Source organism: Uloborus diversus, chromosome 5, assembly GCF_026930045.1.
Source record: "Uloborus diversus isolate 005 chromosome 5, Udiv.v.3.1, whole genome shotgun sequence".
NCBI classification, from domain to species: Eukaryota; Metazoa; Arthropoda; class Arachnida; order Araneae; family Uloboridae; genus Uloborus; species Uloborus diversus.
In genome coordinates, this window is record NC_072735.1 from 22,533,054 (window position 1) to 22,556,489 (window position 23,436).

Here is a 23,436-nt window from a genome sequence, read left to right on the forward strand (position 1 = left end):
AAGAGAATGCTCAAGACTAATAATCTCCAAATGCAATAACCTAATTAAATGTATGACTAGAAATGCATGAATAAAATAGTTGAAGACAACTTAAAAATAAAAACCAAATTTATTTGGTCATTTAGTAAAGTTAGTTAAATAAAATTAAAAACATTTGAAACAACGCGAACTAGAGCTGAGCTATATCAATCTATTATATATCTATTAAAAAGAACCCGCATCGTTGCATGAAAGCAAACGGGAGCTCGAGTCAACCTGCCAGAGAGAAAACACCGAAGAAGTCTCTTTTCTACTCGAAACATTTCCTTTTATCGTAAGTTAACTCATTTGCATGCGGACGCCAAATCACCTGATACACGCCAGCATAGCACCTGGCCAATGAGCATCAGGCACGTGCCGATCTGTTACGATGCATCACCGATTACGTGAAGGTCGTGATGTCATAGATCGGCGACTGCACGTGCGAGATACGTCAACAGGCGTCCGCATTAGAAGAAAGAAAAACATCGTTGAAAATTTCTCAATGATTAGGCAAGTGACTGATATTATGGTGGGATAAGTGGTGAGATGAATTCGTTAATTATTATATAAGGGGCGCTAGGCCAACAATGCCCCCCCTCTCACCATCTTATGAACATTATTTTCTTATACATTTAAAGATAATTCATTTCCTAACAAATCTCAATACCAGCTCTAGTTTTACAAAAAGATTTTGAATAAATATAAACATGATTAGTAGATTAGTTAAATACAACAACAAGCAAATTCTTTTATAACAAAATATCAATCAATCCGATTCCAGTCCGTTCAAACTGTTCCATTTTCCAAGTCAGTAAAAAGTCAATCAGTCCAATGTCATATAAACACATTCAATCTGCAAAAATTGGAAAACCTTGGCGAGTATACAAATACTTGGTATAAACACATTTGAACAGTACAAATATAAACTGTAAAACGCAAAATATATATATATATAACTTTAACCCGTTCCCGATAGTTAAAATAGTTTACTTTTCCCACATTACTACATTTTCAAAAAAAAATTAAATTACTAAAAATATCACAAAAGCAATTACATTACAAAAACATTTTCATTGAACTTTATTAGTTCAGATCGAGACAAAGGCTTAGTAAATACATCAGACATGTTATTTTTACTTCTAACAAATTCAACCTCAAATATATCTTTATAAATTAAATCGCGTATATAAAAAAGCTTTACATCAATATGTTTTGTCCTATAATTTTCGATCGGTGATCTCACAAAATCTATTGTAGCTTGATTATCAACTTTTAATACAGATTTAATTTTGTGTTCCTTGTTAATTACCCCCTTATTAACACATTCATCAATGATTCTATCAAACCAAAGAAGTTCTTTGCCGGCCTCTGTCATCGCAATAAACTCTGATTCCATCGTTGATAAACTAATGCACTTTTGTTTAAATGTTCGCCATGAAATCGGCGATTTGTTAATGAAAACAATCTGACCTCCGAGTGAAGTTCTATCGTCTCTGTTAGAGGCGAAATCTGCATCAGAATATGTTACAACTTGAATTTCATTGCATTGTAATTTAAGTTTGTAATTTCTAGTTTTAGAAACATAGCCTAATAATTTTAATAAACCATCCCAATGCTTTATACCGGGGTTATTTTGGAATTGGCTAAAAATGTTTGTAGCATAACTAATGTCTGGTCTTGTTCTGTTTGCTAGAAACGAAAGACAACCTAACAAATTCCTGTACGGTATTTTTGACATATCTTGTACCTCTTGATCGTTATTTGGACAATCTAGTTTAGTGTATATAATACCTTTACTTATCGGCAATGAGGAGATAGGGATATTGAATTTCTCAAAACGTTCATAAATTTCTTCAATATAGCCAATTTGACTTAATGAAACACAATTCAAATCCTCCTCAAATTCCACGCCTAGTAATTTTTTAGTTTTACCTAAAATTTTTAAATCAAAGTATTTTTGTAATAAATCTAAAACAGTTTGTATATCATTTTGACTCTTTCCAAATAAAACAATGTCATCTACATACAAAAGTAAAATTACAGAAGATTTATAAATATAGACACAGTTACACCATTCAAATTTACAAAAACCTATTGAAATCAATTTTTCTTCTATTTCGTAAAACCACAATCGTCCACTTTGGTGGAGTCCGTAAATTGCTTTATTTAGTTTACAATATAAATTTTCCATCCCCTTTTCTACAAAACCAGGTGGTTGTTTCATATAAATTGGTTCTGAAATAGGTGCATAAAGGTAAGCATTTTTCACATCACATTGGATGTTTACCCAGTTTAATTTTACCACCAAAAGAGAAAAGAAAAATCTTATAATGCTGAAATTTACAACTGGCGAGTACGTAAGATCATAACTCTCATATTTCAATTGAGAACTCCCTAAAGCTACTAGGCGACTTTTGTATCTCAAAATTTCCCCATTTTCATTTCTTTTGACTGTAAAAACCCAGCGAGAACCAATTGGAGTAGAACCATGCGGTAATTCGACAAGATTCCACACTTTGCGATCTTGCATCACTTTTAATTCTTCCCGCATTGAACTTATCCAATTGTCTTTTTCTCGCGATTTAAGGGCTTGTTTGTAAGTGTTAGGAATAATGATTTGATGTCCTAGTCATGCTTGAGAAAATTCATTAATTACATTACTGTTTACAGAGTTATCAATCTCTCCTTCAGTAGTATTTTTACCTTTAAAGCAAAATATATCTGGCTGATAAACAATATTATTTTTTCTGCAATACTTCTTTACATCATAAATTGATCTCAATCGTTTGTTGCTTCCCTTTTCAAAATAATAGATATCGTTACGAGACCCATCGGGTCTTGGTACGACTTTTCTTTCCCATTTTGCTAATTTTAAACATTTATCACTTTCATCATCTGATGATTCAGTTTCCCCCCGATCTGATTCTTCTGTTTCTGAATGAACTGGTGGTAGTTCGGGAATTTTTAAGATTTCCTCATCAGGAATTTCATCTTCATCTGATTTTGGTACATTTAACCATTCTATGGTGCCCATCACGACTCCACTGCGTTTAGACTCAAATTCGTCTTTGAAAAATTTTCCCTCATTAAATCTGACATTTATGGTCTCTATAATTTTATCATTTTCTGGAATCCAGATTCGATACCCTTTTGTCCGAAATGCATACCCAATTAAAATCCCTTTTTGGGCTTTAAGATCAAGCTTTTGCCGACGTTGCTTCGGCACACTAACGTAGGCTATGCATCCAAATGGTTTCAAATGTCTGATTGAGGGTGATTTTCCCCCATATAGCTCAAAAGGAGTTAGTTTTTGATCTCTATGACATACGCGGTTCCAGGTGTACGTGAAATACAACATGGCTTCAGGCCAAAAGTTTTTACCTATACCACTCTCTTCTAAAATTACCCTAGTACCATCTGCCACAGTTCTGTTAAATACTTCAGCCGCCCCGTTTTGCTCAGGGGTATAACTATTAGTGAATTCATGTTTTATTCCTTCATTTTGACAAAATTTACTTAAAATTGTATTTGAAAATTCCCCTCCATTGTCAGTTCTTATTGCTTTCAGCTTTGTTCCCAGAAATCTCTCTGCCCTTTTAATATGATTAATGAGAATTTCTGCTGCCTGATTTTTATTTTTCAATGGGTACAATGACGTTCTACGGGAATAATCGTCAACAACTGAAAGAAAGTATCGTTCACCTCTTCTACCTTCAATACTCGATGGCCCCCAAATGTCACTATAAATTAATTCTAAAGGTTTCTTTGATCGAATTTCGTCCATTGGTTTGAAAGATACGCGTCTGAACTTTCCTAATTTACAATCTTCACAATTTACTTTATCATTTTTAAAAACTGGTAGACCCCTAGTACATTTATATTCAGCTGTTTTCTTTATAGTATCGACATTTACATGAGCAAATCTTTTGTGCCATAATTCTAAGCTTTCAGTACTACTAGCTTCATAATTAACATTTTTATGTACATTTTCTGAAATTACCTTTGGGTTAACAAAATAAATGCCATTAGATAGTTTAGCTTTAAAAATTGTTTCACCATTATCTGATACAGTTACCAAACCTTTTCCCCCTTTAAAACATGCTCCCGCTTGGTCAAATCTGGGACCAGACAGTAAATTTCTTCGCAAATGCGGCGAATACATTACATTTACTAAATTAATGGTCTTAGGACCGAACTTCAACTTTATCTCTCCAACCCCCTCAATTGGAAAAACATGATTTTGGACTGCTACGGCCATCTTTCGATCATTTACAGGTTCATATTTATGGAAAAAGTTCTTATTATTTGCAAAGTGATGGCTGGCCGCCGAATCAAATGCCCATGATGAAGGATTACAGTCTATCTCGTTAAAGTTCGCTTCCGAAATAAAAAATGTTTTGGAAGGGTACTCACACTTTTTCGGAGATGAGGAGCTGCCTCTTCTGGTAAACTGGTTCCTGTTTCTTCCTCTTGACCTCCTCTGGCCATAACTTGACTTCTTGGAGCTTGTGGATGGACTTCCTCCGCGGTTCCTCTCTGGAAAACTACAATCTTTGCGGATGTGGCCTGTACGTCCGCAATTATAACACGATCTTTTTTCTTTTGGAGCAACGTAGTTGGCGCTAATATTATCCTCGTCCTTCAGCTTTAATCTGCTCTCTTCAGAAATTAAGTCCTGTACTATCGCATCAAAAGAAAAATCCTCGGGTTTCTTTCTCAAAATTGATTGGCAAATGCTGTCATATTCCGATGGAAGATATCTCAAAACTTGAAAATTTAAGTATGACTCCGAAAAATTCTTGTCGATTCCCTTTATCCTGTCATAAATTCGACGAATTCTTGATGCGAAGAGATTAATGGATTCGCCTTGCTCAATTCGACAGTTTGTTAACTCAGTAAAAGTTCTCATATGCACACACCTGTTATCAGGATAAAAGTGTGCTTTTAGACATTCCCACGATTTTTCTGGCGACTCACAATGCTCTATTATTCTTTTGAATTCGTTGTCTATAAACAAATATATTAAAGATAATGCCGCTCGTTCTCTGGCCAAAAACTCACGAACGTCTCTCTCAGTAAATCCTGAATCTTTAGAGACTACTGGCACTGTTTCCTTACCAGTTACAATGTCCCAGGCGTTTTTCTCCATCAGGACAAATTTCATATCTGCTGCCCATGACACATAATTTGTGCCATTTAATTTCTCAATAGTTATCTGGGGATTCGCCATTATTTCGACAGAAAGTCGGAAGACAATATCAATGAGCACAAATAATCTAATATTTATCATCAGTATGCTCTTGTCGAAAAAAAATCTTCTATACGGCCCCCCCATCGAAAATTATCACAGACGTCAAAAACATCATTTCCATCTCCAGTCCTACTGAAAATATAGGCTATCGAAAACAGAGTCCAGGTCGCCCATAACCTTTTAATGAGCAAGAGAATGCTCAAGACTAATAATCTCCAAATGCAATAACCTAATTAAATGTATGACTAGAAATGCATGAATAAAATAGTTGAAGACAACTTAAAAATAAAAACCAAATTTATTTGGTCATTTAGTAAAGTTAGTTAAATAAAATTAAAAACATTTGAAACAACGCGAACTAGAGCTGAGCTATATCAATCTATTATATATCTATTAAAAAGAACCCGCATCGTTGCATGAAAGCAAACGGGAGCTCGAGTCAACCTGCCAGAGAGAAAACACCGAAGAAGTCTCTTTTCTACTCGAAACATTTCCTTTTATCGTAAGTTAACTCATTTGCATGCGGACGCCAAATCACCTGATACACGCCAGCATAGCACCTGGCCAATGAGCATCAGGCACGTGCCGATCTGTTACGATGCATCACCGATTACGTGAAGGTCGTGATGTCATAGATCGGCGACTGCACGTGCGAGATACGTCAACAGGCGTCCGCATTAGAAGAAAGAAAAACATCGTTGAAAATTTCTCAATGATTAGGCAAGTGACTGATATTATGGTGGGATAAGTGGTGAGATGAATTCGTTAATTATTATATAAGGGGCGCTAGGCCAACAGCCGCATGGTAACAGATTTTTATGAAATTTGGTATACAGGTTCAATTTATGCCTATATAAAAATATCTAAAATATTTTTGCTTAAAATTTTTTATTTAAATAGTTACATGCGATTGAAAATTGGTCAAATTGAACAGCATTCTCATAAGTGCTAAATGTTGCACGTTTGAAGGCTTGTATCTTATTAACTATTTAATGAAAACATAAAAGTTATATGTTTTTGCAATCTATGGAGTAGGGTAATCAATCTGATATCAGTAAAATTTTCAAAGTTACTATAGTTAACTTTTAACCGAGTTTCAAAAACTTAAAATATTTCAATTTTCTCATAATTAAATTCAAAAAAAGATCCGAGTAAATTTTACTTTGCTCTTTCTCAATAGAGATTTGTTTATAGAATGCGAAAATACTTTTTTTTTAAGTGTACATTTAGAACTTATAGAGTTATTGAGTCACAAACTGGCAGCAATGAACTCTGAAAATTTAGGCTTAGCGTAAGCATCAACTTCTAACTTCAATAACAAAGCAACAAACAGTTTTTAAACTTTCATACTTTGCATTTCCTCATAGATATGCATCGTTTACCTAAATAAAAACTTTCATTGAAATCTGTGATATGTCAGCCACAGCTGATTTGTTCATTTCGCATGGAATGACCCCTTGAAAATAAAGAAATAAACTTCAATTGAATTTACCAGTAAATTCAAGAAGAGGCAAATTTAGAGAAAATATTTTTACTATTTACCAATTGACATAAGTCATTAATGATACATAAATAAGTTGCAAATCCAAATAATTAGAATCAAAGACAATGCTTTAGACCTTCTTTAAACAGTAGATTTACCCCCCCCCCCCCCCACCACACCAATTAAGATATATTTATGAATCTAAAGTTTTTGAAAACACTTTTTGGATTCCAATAAATTATGCGAAATTTTCCTATAGGTAAGAATTTACATGTAAATAAATTTATTATTTTTTCTCCGAAAAATTTGATGATAAGCAATAATTTTTCAATTACTAAAAATACTGGAAAAAAATTTCAATTGCAAAATGATTTTTCAAAATAAAAAAAGCTTTAAACATGCAGCAATAATGTGGCAAAAGTAGTGGACAACAAAACATTAAAGCTTGATTTTAATTTTTTTTTTCTTTTTTTTTTTTTTTTTTTGTCTTTTGAATTCTTTTAAATAAATATTTTACTTTTTAATGAATAATGAATCTAAATTTTTTTTTTAAAAAAAAGCTAGTACTTTTCTAAAAAATCTGTGACAGGCAGTAATTTAAATCAAGTTTACAAAATAATAATAATAATAATATATAATCAGAAAAAAAAACGTTAAAGTACTAAATAATTACCTTACCAGACAAATTATCAGGAAAATTTTGGGATAGGTTTCAAAAATTGAAAAAAATTCCAGAACTTATGTAATTTGTAACATAGACTTCTCCTTAATGTCCTTAATTCATTTTTAGCCCAATTTTATTTTCTAAAATCTACACAAACTAAAGATACTGCTGATTAACGATATTTTTTATGAGTTTTTTGAATTAAATTGGCAGCAAATGACTTAAAATTTTCTAGTCGAATAAGAGCGGCAAAATTAGAAGTCGACAAGTCTCTCCTACAAAATTAGACATATATGAAGGGTTAAAAAATAATGCTGAACACATAATTATAAATGCCCAAATGGTAGAATCACATTGTAAAGGAAAACAAGCAAGTATTATAGAAGTGCATGGCAATCAAATTTCATAAGGTGAAAAATCGGGACTGTCGAGTAAAAATGTAAGAAACGGCTAAGATGCATAAATTTTGCCCCTAATGTACAATTCGATAGATATTGTTGCCTCAGAGCAACAGTAGGATATCTTACTATTATTCCTGGGATTAGATGTCTTCCTGTTGCTCTGAGGCTATGATATATGTAGGCCCTTGAACTCAAAATCCATGATCAGTTGTCAGTTTCTATGATTTTTGTGCACTTTTCGCTGAAAAACATGACTGTACATGACCATTTTCAATCATAATCAAAATCCACGATTTTCCAAGTGTGCAGACACCCTGCTTGTAATAATGTTTTTCATCTTCTAGAAAAAGAAGTTGTTTCAGTTATCTTTACTAATAATAAAGCTGAAAGTCTCTGTCTGGATATCTGTGACACACATAGTGCCTATACCGTTTGGCTGATTTTCATGAAATTTGGAACAGTTATTTGGAACATTTAGTTTCTAGCATGGGGGTGTGCACCTCCAAAAACTCGATTTTCTTCTTTTTCTATTCCAATTTTAAGAACATTTTCCCAAGCAAAGTTATCATAAGATGGACGAGTAAATTACCAAGTTATCATAACGTGGAACCATTACATGGGCAAGCCAATTGGCGAGAAATTCATCATACATTTTTTGTGAATATACAGATGAACCATAAGACCTTTTAATTTTCTACTAAGGGGAAAGCCGTGCGGGTGCCTCTAGTTATTAATACGGTCATAACTTATTAAAAGAACACTTATTTTCTAGAAATGATAAAAAAATAAATTAAAAAAAATAGGGAAAGAAAATAAAAACTTACTGATCTAAAAACTGAATCACCATCTCTTTAACATCTTCTGCTCCAAAAAAGCTTTTCTGAAAGTTTATTAAATGAGATGTTTATTTTCTTAGATTCAACTGAATTTCTTCATAATTATAAATGATCAAAATATATTTTTGAATACCTGAGACTGAGGGAGATTTTCATCCCCTAGTTCAAAACGAATTGGTGTAGGCAATTCTTGTTCATCCTAATAAAGTACAAATGTTTTATTTTCTCCTCAATTGATAATTAACAATACTTAAATAAGTAAAAACTTTACTCATCTTGTGTTAAAAAACAACTTTTCACTTACCAGCCTGAGAAGATTTGGGAATCGATCTCGAACAGTGCTAGAAATATAAAAATATAATGGACCCCTTCAATAACAATAATTTAATAAAGATCAACTCAGTGTACATTCAAGATTAAAGTGTAATAATTAACAAAGTTCTTTTTTTATATAATCATATTTTAATTAGAAGCAAATAAATAAAATACTATTTAAATCTTATTTTATATTTTTTGAGTCAAAACTTCAAAACTTTATGAACAGAATAGCTGGCCCATAATGTCAACTGCATCCAACAATTGGCACCAATATCACCAGCCTGAAAATAGACTCATATATTGTTTAACAAAGAGACAAAATGATTTCATTGTATTAGAACAATTTTAAGATGATTGAAAAGTTTCGAATAAAATGCATGCTTAATGTTAATAAAATCCCAAGGCATAAGCATTAACACAAAAATGTACTTAATATACCTGATATAAGTAGCCTTATCAGTAAAGTGATCACACAGAGGATTACCATCAAGAATTAAATCTAACAGTTCAAGCCCTTTTAAGTGATCTAATTCGGCAATTGATGACAACTGGAAAAAAATCCAAAACTTATTACATATTCATAAAAATTAAAAATAGAACTTGTTTTAAAGATTATAACAGTGCTCAATCAAAGATTATCCTTTGTTAAAAATATATATTACTTCTTTAACTAACAATATTAATGCACGTTAATCATTAAATTTTTAAGTTGTGCACAGTTTTCTGTCAAATTCAATGCATCTCATAACATTTATTTTTGTGTCTATGTAAAATTGAAGCAGCCACAAGTATCCAATATTTTACAGTACATGTTCGATTCTTGGACTTTTTTTTTTTTTGAGCAATCACAAATTGCTTACTAAGTTCCCTTGAACGAGGTTAATGTTGTTCTGATTTTTCAGGCTACCATGACAATGAGAACAAGTCCAGTTTGTTGTTTTAATATTTATTCAGATGAAAAATCTTCATTGGCATGGCTAAATACTTACTGCGAAGTTATTTAAGCTAAAAATAAGTTCAAAAATAAAACAAAAAAACGCTTGAATTTGCACATCTGAATCATGAGCATTTGAATCGTCACACAAAGGTCGGGTTCAAGCCCATATTTCATACTTATCTTTCTTTTATTAAGAAATAAGTAGTATTTACATATGCTTACAATTTTTCTGCTAATTCATTATTTTGTGCTGGTGTATTTTATAGACCTTTGCAATACATGGTGAGACAGTATTTTATTTTGTTAGCCATGAGAGCAAAATATTTCGTGCAAGACCATGCACTGATCCTGATCATGAACTACACTGCAAAGAGCATAAGTTACAAATTGGTATTTCACTGACTTGATAATTATTGCTTATTTATCTTTTTTTTTTTTTTTTTGAAGCACAAGACTTCAAATATGAGACATATTATGTCACTTTTGATCAGATTCGGAAATTAATTTTACAGCATTAAATTTTAAAATTTAATCAAAATATTTGCTAAAATGGTGAAGATTAAAAAGAAAATTTAAAAAATAGATAAAACATGACATACAATCAAAAAATAAGAATTTATTATGTTCAATTTTGTTCGTAACACTTACCTTATTATTCTTTAAACTAAGGGATTTAAGTTGTTTACATGCATTGGTCAAATTAGAAAAAGGTTCTAAAGAGAATAATCGATTATCACCAAGATTCAAAATTTCAAGCTAAAAAAAAAGAAGTGAAAATTAGAACACTTTCATTTTCAGATTCTTTTGTAGAATAATTTTCATTTGGTATTGAATATTTTGATCATTTGTACAGCTTGCTTTATTTCAATTTAATATCAATCTATGCTAAACGATTTGCTAAATTCTTAACCACATTTAACCATAAGATGATTTTTTTAAAACCAAACTATAGTATAAATGCTAGAAACTAATTTTAGATTTTTTTTTTTTTTACTTCAACAGAACAGAGGCAAGTTATAAGCCTGAAATCAGTTCCATGGTTATCAGTCTTAGAAAAACAATATGAGGAGCATCTGTGGTTACTTTGAAGAGCATTTTTCACTCTTGCAGAGTGGTTCAGTATTGTGTATAAAATCATTACAAAATACCTAAAGTCACTAACAAAATGACAGCAAAATGATCATTTATTAGAGGAAAAATCACAAATGAAAAGAAAAGAAAAAATAAGTTATAGTAGTCTTTTGGTTCACAGCTAGCATTAATACACGAGGCGATACAGGCCAGGGATGAGGATTAAAAGTAGCCTACACTACCCATTGCATCTCACTCCACATTTATTGTAAAAGTGCCATTTATTCAATCAATCTAGGCCATCTAACTTTATGCTCGATCTGTCACAAATGAGGAAATCAAGCAAGCCAGAAAAGATGGTACTGTGGAACAGGAAGTGCCCTGACACCCATGCTGTGTGTGACAGAGCATTGTTCTGTTAAAAAGAGGCCCCTGGAAGTCAATTATGAGAATTAAAACGTGTTTGAAGTATGCCAAAAACATACCGCTAGGTTGTCAGGTTGTTATGGATCATTGTGAGGGGTGCCCATGCTTCGTATACTCAGTTGTGGATGTGGTGTGCAGCTAAAAGCAGAGGCACTTTTTGGGCGTTCGCAACGGGGTCTGCACAAGCATACACAATTGTCATTAATTGTCCAAATTGAATCTGGATTCATCACTAAAGAGGATATGCAGCATATTTTTGGTTGCAGCTCAATCGTGTCGAGCCCAACACCAAATGGAGGCGGACCGATGGAAGCTCTAGTTCTGCTTTTGTTTCCAGAGGCACACTACACCTGCAGCTGGGGTGATAAAATTTAGTGCCATGGCCCACAATACATGGTCACCCCTATAGAATGATCCGCATTAATGTGCAGCAAAACTCAGCATTTAATGAGGTTGAAGGGAGGTATTTGAGTGATTGTTTAAAAATGCTCATTTAATGCATTTTGGCAAGAAATATGAGTATAATAACTTCTTTGGAATATTTCAGAGTTTCTGTGCAGAAAAGGCAAAATGCAGAACAGTAAGTAGACAACTCTGCAGTATGTCATTTCTCTTTGTAACAACAGGAAAAAAGACTTTTTGTAAATATTAGGCACAGATCAATTCAAGAAAAAAAAAAAAAAGCTTATGGAATTTATCTTGATATTGATGTAAAAAAAAAGCTTGGTGCTGTAAATCAAAGAAAAATTACTTATAAATATCAATATCAACTTTATGTAGAAATTACAAATCTATTTCAGATGTCAATTTTCAACTTGTTTCTAGAATACATTACAAGTGATAAAATTATTATGTTTAACAATTTTATGCAAACATCTTTACTATCAAAGCTAAAGTTTATAATCCTGTGTGCTCACAATAGAGTAGCATGTGAAGCTGCTTTAAAAAAAACTCTTTTTAATAATAAGCTCTAGAAAAATGATGTCACGCATTCAAACAACAATGAAAAGAAAGTTGAATCACTAAATTTAAAGAATAGTCTATTTATAGAATAGTCTTCTAGTTCTAAAAAAAATTTTAACTGTTCCCGAAAAAAAAAAGTCTAATACTGTGAAATTGGAGAGCCCTGAGGCTCTCAGAACAAAGACACATGTAAGCAGGTGTGTTCCAATAGGGTGTACTCCATATATGCCGTATAATCTCAAATAATTTTTAGACATGTATATGATCGCATACACATATCGTGCATAATGGATTACTGGGAGTATACTCTCAGAAAAATTGATGGGAACATCACTGCGTGTAAGTGAAAATTTGATTACTTGTTTTGTCATTTGTTTGAAAAGGAAATTGCATTTTTGAAATGCAAATTTGCATTTCATGCGAATTTTGTCTAGAATTTGAAAAAATGAAATATTTCATCACAATTAAAATCAACATTTGGCATGCAATAAAAAGGGTTTGTTCAGAATTGACTTACAAAAAATTGGATTTTCAAAGTGGTCCCCTCAGTTAGCAAAATAATAATAATAATAATTATTGTAATAACCTTGGAAAATTTGAAGACCTTAGAGTAAAGGCTAACTATAGAGTAAACAAGATATTTTGTTCTATAACTAGCAGTAGGACATGACTTGGTAAAACATCGTTGACTATGACAATGTCTTTGTGAAAAGCTATGATTATAACAATCATTTAGTAATCTGCTTTTGTTGTTTTCAACTAAAATCTTCTGAATTGCAAACTAATATAGTGACTGGGTCAAATTTTTAACTAGGTCTTGTATCAGCTATCAATAGATATGCACATAAATTTCTGTAAAATACACTGAAAAAGGTATTCCCATAACATACCTCTGGAATGTGTTCTTGAATTATTTTTACAACAGCTCTTGCAACTACTTGTTTATTCAGAGGTAGATAAAGCCCTTGAGACTTTAATGCTAGACAGAGAAATAAAAGGGTTAAAGCAATATAAATTTACTTTAATAAACAAATAAAAACATGTGATATTACAATCCAGTACATAATTATAATAAGGGCTTCATTCATAACAAAAGTAGAGGAACACTATACTGTTCAGAACTTTTATTCACAAGTAAATACGAGGGCTATCCGGAAAGTAGTACCAGTTTCCGGCGCCTGAGGCACTGACGACGTGAGCAGCCACCGGTCAAGGTCAAACCGCTTCAGAGGCTTGTCTGCCTTCTCTGTTGCAAGTTCCGTGAGGCTAGCATTGCCTGTGTTGTTTCTGTGGCCGTTCATAATGTTTAAAAAAATTGAGAATGCCGCCAATTGTGAAGTGAGTGCTGTGATTACGGCGGGCAATACAAAAGCGACGGAGAGGTCTATTGTCTGATGGCGTCATTCTCCTCCATGACAATGCCAGGCCTCATGCAGCGGGGATAATACAACAACTTCTGCAGCAATTCAATTGGGAAATATTTGACCATCCATGGTATAGCCTGGACTTGGCCCCTTCAGATTTTGATCTCTTTACAAAACTTAGAGTTTTTGGCGGGAAAAAGATTTGTCAGCGATGAAGAACTTAAAGAAGGCGTGACTAGGTATTTCAATCGGCTGGCGGCGCAGTAATACAGCGCTGGAATACAAAAACTCGTCACACGTTATGACAAATGCTTTAATTTGCTTGGAGATTATGTGGAGAAGTAGTTCAAGGTAAGCTCTTTTCAATAAAAATGTTTACATTTGTTAATATTTACTTCTGTATCTTTATTTCACAAAGGAGTACTACTTTCCGGATGGCCGTCGTAAATTGAAATATTGGCAAGTCTACTGAAATTTATTGAAAAAGAGAAGTATAGAAGTTGAGGTAAACTTCTCTGAGGTCCCATGCAGATTAAACCTAGCTTATAATCACATTCAAGACTTCTCCATAGATCTTCAAACAAAGCAGAACTTAGCAGTTCTTACTATACATGACTCCAAATGACAAAAGAGTTCTGCCAATTCAATCACTGACTTATCATTTTAAAAGATCAGTTTATGCTAATTTGATTCAACTTAAAAATTATTAATACATTTATTGCAGAAGGAAGTGTGATATCTTTTAAGGTAGTGGAATGTTCAGGGTATCTGCTACATTTAGAGCTTTGAAATCCATAACTTTTCATGACTTTTGCTAGTTAGTTTCCATGACTCACAGGTTGCAATTTTTCCAAAAAAAAAAAACATTTTTCATAAGAATATCAAAATTAGAACTTTTTGAAAATAAAATTGCAACTATCTGATTTATGCCTAGCACATGTTTATAAAATTTCGAATTAAAGGGAAGAAACAATTCAACAATGGGGCAATACAGTCATCGTAGTGACGCAGCATTAGGAAGGCAATGCAGATCCTAATCAGCATAATGATCAGGGTTCATACCCTTTAGGCAGAAAAAAATTCAAGCACTTTTCAAGTACTTTTCAAGGTAAAAAATTTTGTTTTCAAGGCAATATCATAAATTTGTACAAAAAATATTGTATGCAGATTTCATTTACTACAAACACATAGAAATAAGGCAATAATACAAAAAAGTATAGGAAAGCAAAATTGCTTTTTCTACAACGAGAGACGCTTTGATGAAAGATCTACTGTGTTGAAAGTTTTTCTGAAAATGTTTGAAAAGTTTGGTCATAAAGAGAAGCAGATACCAAGAGGTTTAATTTTGAGGTTTTTCAAAGGTTGCAGCAGTCAGAGGTTTGTATATTTTCTAGAATCAGCAAATTAATACTTTAAAAAAAAACTCTCATAAGTGCTTTTAACTTTTATGGGAAGAAACTAAAATACCCAAGTTCAATGGCATTGCCAGAGAGGATTTTTTGAAGTCACTCCCCCCCGGTTTCAACATTTATTTCCAATATCTATACAGTGGTTTATTACAATATAAGGGCGGTTAGGACAAAAACACTACCCAGAAAGTTATTTCAGTTTTCACTATTAAGTTCTAAAAATATTAGGTTTGCAAATCATTTATAAGTATGCAAATCAATTATTCGTATGTATTTATTAGCTGTTCAGACAATAAGGCATTTCAACTGTCCTCGAGTAAATTTAAAAATTAGGAAGTTAGAAAAGTTTATGAAAGTCCACAGTCCAGTCTCTACACCTCAAAATATACAAAAGCAGCTTAAGCAGTGATAAATACTCTGAATGAAAACTTGAGCCTATTCAGCTTTCATTGATTAACTTGCAATAGACAATAAATGTGCAAGTTCAGATTTATAGAGCCATATTTCGAAATTGAAAAGATTCACAAGAAGTTGACATATATTATGACAAAAGTAGTTTTATTTTGGGAAAAAATGGGTTATTGTTGAAATTAGAATTTAAATTTAGAAAGGCAATAATATTCAGGTGATTTGTGAGTTCATAAAAAATTACCTGAAAGTTTCAAAGAGCAAAATGGGGCGAGGGGGGGGGGGGCAATAATTTTTAAAACTAAGACCCCTATTACTTGAATATACATATGTACAACAACAACTTTTGCTATGCATACAATTCATAAAATAGTTTATTAAGTCAAAATATTTTGCATAGAAATACCATGCCCAGTGCCTGTTGATAACCAGCAACAGGCACTGGGCCTAGCTAGGTCAATTTATTAGATCCAAATGAAGATGAATGACCCTCCTTAAGCTATCTACCCCTTTGCTGATTAAAGCCTCTTTCGGAAAGCTCCAAGTACCCACAACCTTAATAAAGTAGTAATTTTGAACATTTGAGGAAAAGGGGAAAATTGGAGATATAGGGAGGTAAAAGCATAAAAAAGAACACTACTGGATTTCAAGTGAATAATCATAACACAACCACCCCTGTTATACACCTTATTTATTTTAGCAGACATAAAAAAATGATGTACTTATAAATAAAATTATATAAATAAACTTTATATTTAAAATACAAACTTTAAGTTAATTTGTTAGGTGCTCAACTGCTGAAATTTAAATTTTTTTTAAAAAAATCTGTTATGACCAAAAATTAGGTAAAGATAATCATTCAAAATTGCAAAAATAAATAAGCAAATAATTAAACAAGACCAAGGTAATGAATTCTTTAACTCTTTAGTTATTAAAATAAAAAATAAAATAAGCTAATCTGATGTAGCAGTGTCAAAATAACTACTAATTGCCAAAAATATAAAAATATTTACAAAATGCAAAAGGATTGAAATCTCAAACAAGGGAAGCAAATTTTCGCGAATTAAGTTTAATGTTGTCATGTTTCCCATAAAATAAACTTATATTTTACTGAAATTAAACATAAAATATGCTAATCTACGGTAGCAAATATGAAAATAACATCCGATTAGTGAATATATTTAAATATTTGCAAGATGCAAAAAGATTGAAATTTCAAACACGAGAAGCAATTTTTCGCAAAGTCTGAGTTCGTTCGACGTGGCATGTTTCCCATGAAATAAATTTATTTGTTTTTTATTAAAATTAAACAAAAAATATACTAATCTAAGGTAGCATATGCGAAACTAACATTTGATTAGCCAAAATATTTAAATATTTGCAGGATGCAAAAAAATTTTGTTTTCAAGGCAATATCATAAATTTGTACAAAAAATATTGTATGCAGATTTCATTTACTACAAACACATAGAAATAAGGCAATAATACAAAAAAGTATAGGAAAGCAAAATTGCTTTTTCTACAACGAGAGACGCTTTGATGAAAGATCTACTGTGTTGAAAGTTTTTCTGAAAATGTTTGAAAAGTTTGGTCATAAAGAGAAGCAGATACCAAGAGGTTTAATTTTGAGGTTTTTCAAAGGTTGCAGCAGTCAGAGGTTTGTATATTTTCTAGAATCAGCAAATTAATACTTTAAAAAAAAACTCTCATAAGTGCTTTTAACTTTTATGGGAAGAAACTAAAATACCCAAGTTCAATGGCATTGCCAGAGAGGATTTTTCGAAGTCACTCCCCCCCGGTTTCAACATTTATTTCCAATATCTATACAGTGGTTTATTACAATATAAGGGCGGTTAGGACAAAAACACTACCCAGAAAGTTATTTCAGTTTTCACTATTAAGTTCTAAAAATATTAGGTTTGCAAATCATTTATAAGTATGCAAATCAATTATTCGTATGTATTTATTAGCTGTTCAGACAATAAGGCATTTCAACTGTCCTCGAGTAAATTTAAAAATTAGGAAGTTAGAAAAGTTTATGAAAGTCCACAGTCCAGTCTCTACACCTCAAAATATACAAAAGCAGCTTAAGCAGTGATAAATACTCTGAATGAAAACTTGAGCCTATTCAGCTTTCATTGATTAACTTGCAATAGACAATAAATGTGCAAGTTCAGATTTATAGAGCCATATTTCGAAATTGAAAAGATTCACAAGAAGTTGACATATATTATGACAAAAGTAGTTTTATTTTGGGAAAAAATGGGTTATTGTTGAAATTAGAATTTAAATTTAGAAAGGCAATAATATTCAGGTGATTTGTGAGTTCATAAAAAATTACCTGAAAGTTTCAAAGAGCAAAATGGGGCGAGGGGGGGGGGGGGGGCAATAATTTTTAAAACTAAGACCCCTATTACTTGAATATACATATGTACAACAACAACTTTTGCTATGCATACAATTCATAAAATAGTTTATTAAGTCAAAATATTTTGCATAGAAATACCATGCCCAGTGCCTGTTGATAACCAGCAACAGGCACTGGGCCTAGCTAGGTCAATTTATTAGATCCAAATGAAGATGAATGACCCTCCTTAAGCTATCTACCCCTTTGCTGATTAAAGCCTCTTTCGGAAAGCTCCAAGTACCCACAACCTTAATAAAGTAGTAATTTTGAACATTTGAGGAAAAGGGGAAAATTGGAGATATAGGGAGGTAAAAGCATAAAAAAGAACACTACTGGATTTCAAGTGAATAATCATAACACAACCACCCCTGTTATACACCTTATTTATTTTAGCAGACATAAAAAAATGATGTACTTATAAATAAAATTATATAAATAAACTTTATATTTAAAATACAAACTTTAAGTTAATTTGTTAGGTGCTCAACTGCTGAAATTTAAATTTTTTTTAAAAAAATCTGTTATGACCAAAAATTAGGTAAAGATAATCATTCAAAATTGCAAAAATAAATAAGCAAATAATTAAACAAGACCAAGGTAATGAATTCTTTAACTCTTTAGTTATTAAAATAAAAAATAAAATAAGCTAATCTGATGTAGCAGTGTCAAAATAACTACTAATTGCCAAAAATATAAAAATATTTACAAAATGCAAAAGGATTGAAATCTCAAACAAGGGAAGCAAATTTTCGCGAATTAAGTTTAATGTTGTCATGTTTCCCATAAAATAAACTTATATTTTACTGAAATTAAACATAAAATATGCTAATCTACGGTAGCAAATATGAAAATAACATCCGATTAGTGAATATATTTAAATTAAATATTTGCAAGATGCAAAAAGATTGAAATTTCAAACACGAGAAGCAATTTTTCGCAAAGTCTGAGTTCGTTCGACGTGGCATGTTTCCCATGAAATAAATTTATTTGTTTTTTATTAAAATTAAACAAAAAATATACTAATCTAAGGTAGCATATGCGAAACTAACATTTGATTAGCCAAAATATTTAAATATTTGCAGGATGCAAAAAGATTGAAATTTCAAACACAAGAGCAATTTTCCGCGAAACCCGAGTAAGTTCAATGTTGTCATGGTTTCCAAATTAATTTTTGTTAATTAATGAAATTAAACAAAAAATAAACTAATCTAAGGTACCATATGTCAAAATATCTTTCGGTTGTAAAAAACATCAAAATATTTACAAGATGCAAAAGGATTGAAATCCCAAACAACGGAAGCAATTTTTCGCGATGTTGCATACTGAACACATGTTCAGAAAATTGCATTAGTGAAATACTTTTTTTAAACTTCTAAGCACAATTCGTAGATTTTTGGGAGAATTTAAGCACCAAGAAACTTTTTCAAGGTTTTAAAACTTTTTCAAGGTTTTCAAGCACTTGAAAATGAACTTTTTTTTTTCAAGCACTTTTCAAGGTTTTTCAAGGGCGTACGAACCCTGATGATACTGCCAGGTTAGGCTTGCCCCAGCTTCAGTGACACACAGAAATAACTAACATTCTTGCTTTTTGCTTTTCTAGGTATATTTTTCCTCACTGAGCCATTAAACTCTTTACAAGGAGTATCCACTAATATGTAGGAAATATAGGAGCTAAGTAACTCCTTGTACAATGTACATACTAAGATTACTTCCAAATTTTTCAATTTCCACTAATTAATGATGTGTAATTTATATATAACTTATTTTTAACACTCAATTAAAAAGTAATAATTTTAAATGAAAAAGGTCTGTAATAACTTAAAATAACAAAAAGCTTTGCTTCTTAACTTTAAATTACCTGTATCATAGTGAAATTTCGTAAGTTCCAAACTTCGTGTAATGGCATCATAATGTGAACTCATACAGTTCTGAAATTAAAAAAAAAAAAAAAAAAACACTAGTCAACATTTTAAAGTATAAATGGCAAATTTATTCAATCAAAAGTGACAATAGTTTGCGTTAAAATACTTAACAACACATATCACATTTCAACAAATGGGAATATTTTAATTTTACGTAACCAATTCCAGGCCCTTTTGTAAGTCATTTTTGTGATTTTTTGTGAAATTTAGTTTTAAGAAAAAAGTAACTAAAGCAGTACAAGACCCCACATTCATTCAATAATCAATTACAGGCCCTTTTGTAAGTCACTGCTGTGTGATTTTTTTTGTAAAATTCAGTTTTAAGAAAAAAGTAACTAAAGCTGTACAAGACCCCACATTCAGCAATTTGAAATTATTGAGCAGTTTTTAGGATAAAATGTTTTAGAGGAGGTAACTTTGTTTGCTTATGTAATTGACCTCATTTCTTGCAACACACAGTATGGAAATTCAAGAAGCTCCAAGAAAAATTGAGCTTGATTGCATGCTTGGGGAAAAAAATCTTTAAAAACAAACACAGACCCCGAAGTGGTTTTTTGAGGGGAAAAAGTAGGAAATAAGGAATCAAAAATTTCAAAAGTAGGAAAAAAATCATTTTAAAAAGTAGGAAAAAATAGGAAGAGATAGGACTACACACACATTAAGGTGACTGACAATCATTAGGATGAAAAATAAACTGGTGGAAACAAAGATATTAATTACAAAAATATGAAAATAAAATCTAAACAAAGAAACACCTTTCACCAATACAGTAATAAAATTTTTAAGTGTGGAAGAATAAAATGCAATATAGCAATCGTAAAAAAAAAAAAAAATAATAATAATAATACAGGGTGGCGACAGGAACTGTGAAAAAAAGTTCCCTGACTTTTCCCTGATTAAGTTCACCAAATTTCCCTGATTTACGTTACCAATGATAATGGTTTTCTTTCTTTGCCTTACTTGAAATCCACTGTATGTTTGTATAAAATGCAGTATTTTAAACGTTTTAAGTTATGTAAAGGTGTTGAACTAAAGATATATTTTAAAAAGATGCTTTTTTTAATAAAACGGTTTAAAAAAAAAAAAGACAATTTTTTTTTGGGGGGGGGGGGGAATAACATACGAAACAACATATTAAATGTTTTATACAAATGGAAAGATTATAGAAAATTAAAAAAAAAAAATACTTTACTTCCAGAAACCACTTAGCATAAGAATTTTAAGAAACTTAAAATTACTTTTAAAAACATGTGTATTTATGATAGAACTAAAAAGTAATTGAAATTATTTTGAACTAAGTTTTCAAGCAGTATAATAATTGTTGCAAGAATAACAAGAGTGAAAGAATAGAAGTAATGTAGTTATTCTTATATAACTAATTGACATATTTATGCTAAACAGATGAAACCATTTGACAACCATTCATGGGGAGCTTTTCTCTAATCAAAAACATAGGGTTTAATGAATGAATATAGCATTTTAACAATAAAAAAATGAAGATATTTACTTAAGTACACAAGTTAACTCTATTTCAAATGATTTCAGTATGTAACGAGAAAAAATCTTAAGATTGCTTTTGTAACAAACAACTTTGAAATGCAAGGAAAAAAAAGCAATTAGTTAATTTCAAAATATATAAAGGAAGAATATAACTTGGTTATAAAATTAAAGAATCACAAAAGTCTGAAGAAAAGAAAACCTTTATAATCTGCGTTGACAACGAATAGTATAACGGCAAAAAACAAAGTTTTTTTAATTGAAAGTTCAATTTTAGCAATTAAATTAAAAACGCGAAGTAGTAATAACTTTTAAACTTTTATAGTATTAATTCAAAAACCAAAGATTTCTTCTTGAAATTGTGATTACAGTACGCTAATTACTTCGAGACAATGGAATAAAGGCAAAGGAGCTAAGGAATGATTGAAGGTTTCCTCTTTGCCTGTAAGGTTGTTTATTTTACGTAGTATTGAAAGCGTAAAAGGAAATTTCAAGCTAGGTAAAATAAACAACCTAACAGACACAAAAGCAATCTTAGGAAGGTCATCCTGTGGTTAATAAGTAAAATTCAATACTTTGAGGTTGCGGAAAAAAGATGCACAAATATGCGGCAGTGTATAATCGCACCTCATTAATTTTATTTTATTTATTATTATTTTTTTTTTTTTGAACAGAAAATTGGCGGAAAATGAGGAAGGGGATTAAGAGTACTTAATTTTGTAAAACAAAAAAAAAAAATTTTTTCTTCAAAAAAATCAATTTTCCCTGATTTTTTGTTATTTTTTCAAAATTCCTTGATATTTCCCTGACTTTTCCCTGATTAATAAAGTTTCCTGACTTTTCCCTGATCTCCCTGATCTGTCGCCACCCTGTAATAACAATAAAACTCCTATTTTGGTTCAATAAAACCATTTTTGTTAAAGATTTGTTTTGTCAAAAACGAAAACATTCCTTCGAGAGCATCCATTTATCATTTAAAAATACTATCACTTTCAGCTCCTGTTATCATAAACTATGATACAAAAGCAAAGCAAATATTAAATTAGTTTTAGTTTAAAATAATCAGCAGCTGACATGCATTCTTGCATAAACAGAGGCAGATGTTTGAATTTGAAAAAAAAAAAAAAAAATTTAATTTTGACACCTTGAATTCAAATTATACTTTTCGCAATCACTGTGTGTTTGTGTGTAGGGGATATGTGTATGTGTGTGTAGGCATATGTTTGTGTCTGTGCAGGCATGAATGTGTGGGTAGTTGTGTGTATGTGTTTGTGTGTCTAGGTGTATGTGTGTGTATTTGTATGTGTGTGTGTTTGTGTGTGTAGTTGTGTGTGTGTGTAGTTGTGTATGTATGCGTGTGTGTGTAGGCCATGGATGCAACCTGGAGACGGCTTTCCCTATAGGAGCAGCATCGTGAGGAGCCGGTCGACGGTGATGGTGCGGAGGGTGGCGGAGGGAAAATAAAATGATAGGACGCCAAAAACAGTCAAGTGGAAGCATTAAGCAATCGTGATTGCTCAAAAAAAAGGAAAACGACTGAAAATGCAGAACTAAAATAAAATGTGTTCTTAAATAAGGGACATAAAATTTATAATAAAATAATTAAACTAAATAAATAACGAAATAAGTCAACTAAATAGTTTGTACTATGTAATGTATTTTTAGCATTCAACATACATTTTTGTCTCAGGCACGTCATTTATGGGGGTCAATTTCTCCCCTCCCTGGCTTTGGAAAATTAATGCTTGTGCGGTTTTTGTTTGTTTGCAGATAAAATTTGCATTCAGTATACATCCTTCGCTAGCCACCTCCGGTGAGGGGGGATCAAAGTGATGAGTCAGTTCTAATTTTAATCAAGCAATAAAAACGAATATTGTTTTAATGGTTTGATGATTTTTACCTCCTCCTTGTTCCAAAATTTTTGTCACGAAAATAAAAGGAAACATCCATTTATGGTAAACATAACATTTTTATCAAAGACAGAGATCAGTTACTAACGTTTCTCTGTGCAAAAAAGGGAAGGCATGTAGTTTATCTCAATCCTCACCATACAACAAA

At 31.6% G+C, this 23,436-nt stretch overlaps 1 protein-coding gene across 1 annotated transcript in view; it reads right to left on the reverse strand.

Moving 5' to 3' along the window:
* Positions 1–19,886, reverse strand: part of LOC129222484 (nuclear RNA export factor 1-like) — a 31,295-nt gene extending 11,409 nt beyond the window's left edge. Inside the window, exons 1-7 of the mRNA XM_054856997.1 lie at positions 19,818–19,886; positions 13,262–13,350; positions 10,560–10,667; positions 9,413–9,522; positions 8,961–8,997; positions 8,790–8,855; positions 8,645–8,700 (exon numbers count right to left, since the gene is read on the reverse strand). Coding sequence (XP_054712972.1) covers positions 8,645–8,700; positions 8,790–8,855; positions 8,961–8,997; positions 9,413–9,522; positions 10,560–10,667; positions 13,262–13,350; positions 19,818–19,881 — 530 coding nt within the window. The 5' untranslated portion in view covers positions 19,882–19,886. The remainder of the gene's footprint in view (positions 1–8,644; positions 8,701–8,789; positions 8,856–8,960; positions 8,998–9,412; positions 9,523–10,559; positions 10,668–13,261; positions 13,351–19,817) is intronic.
* Positions 19,887–23,436: the final 3,550 nt, after the last annotated feature.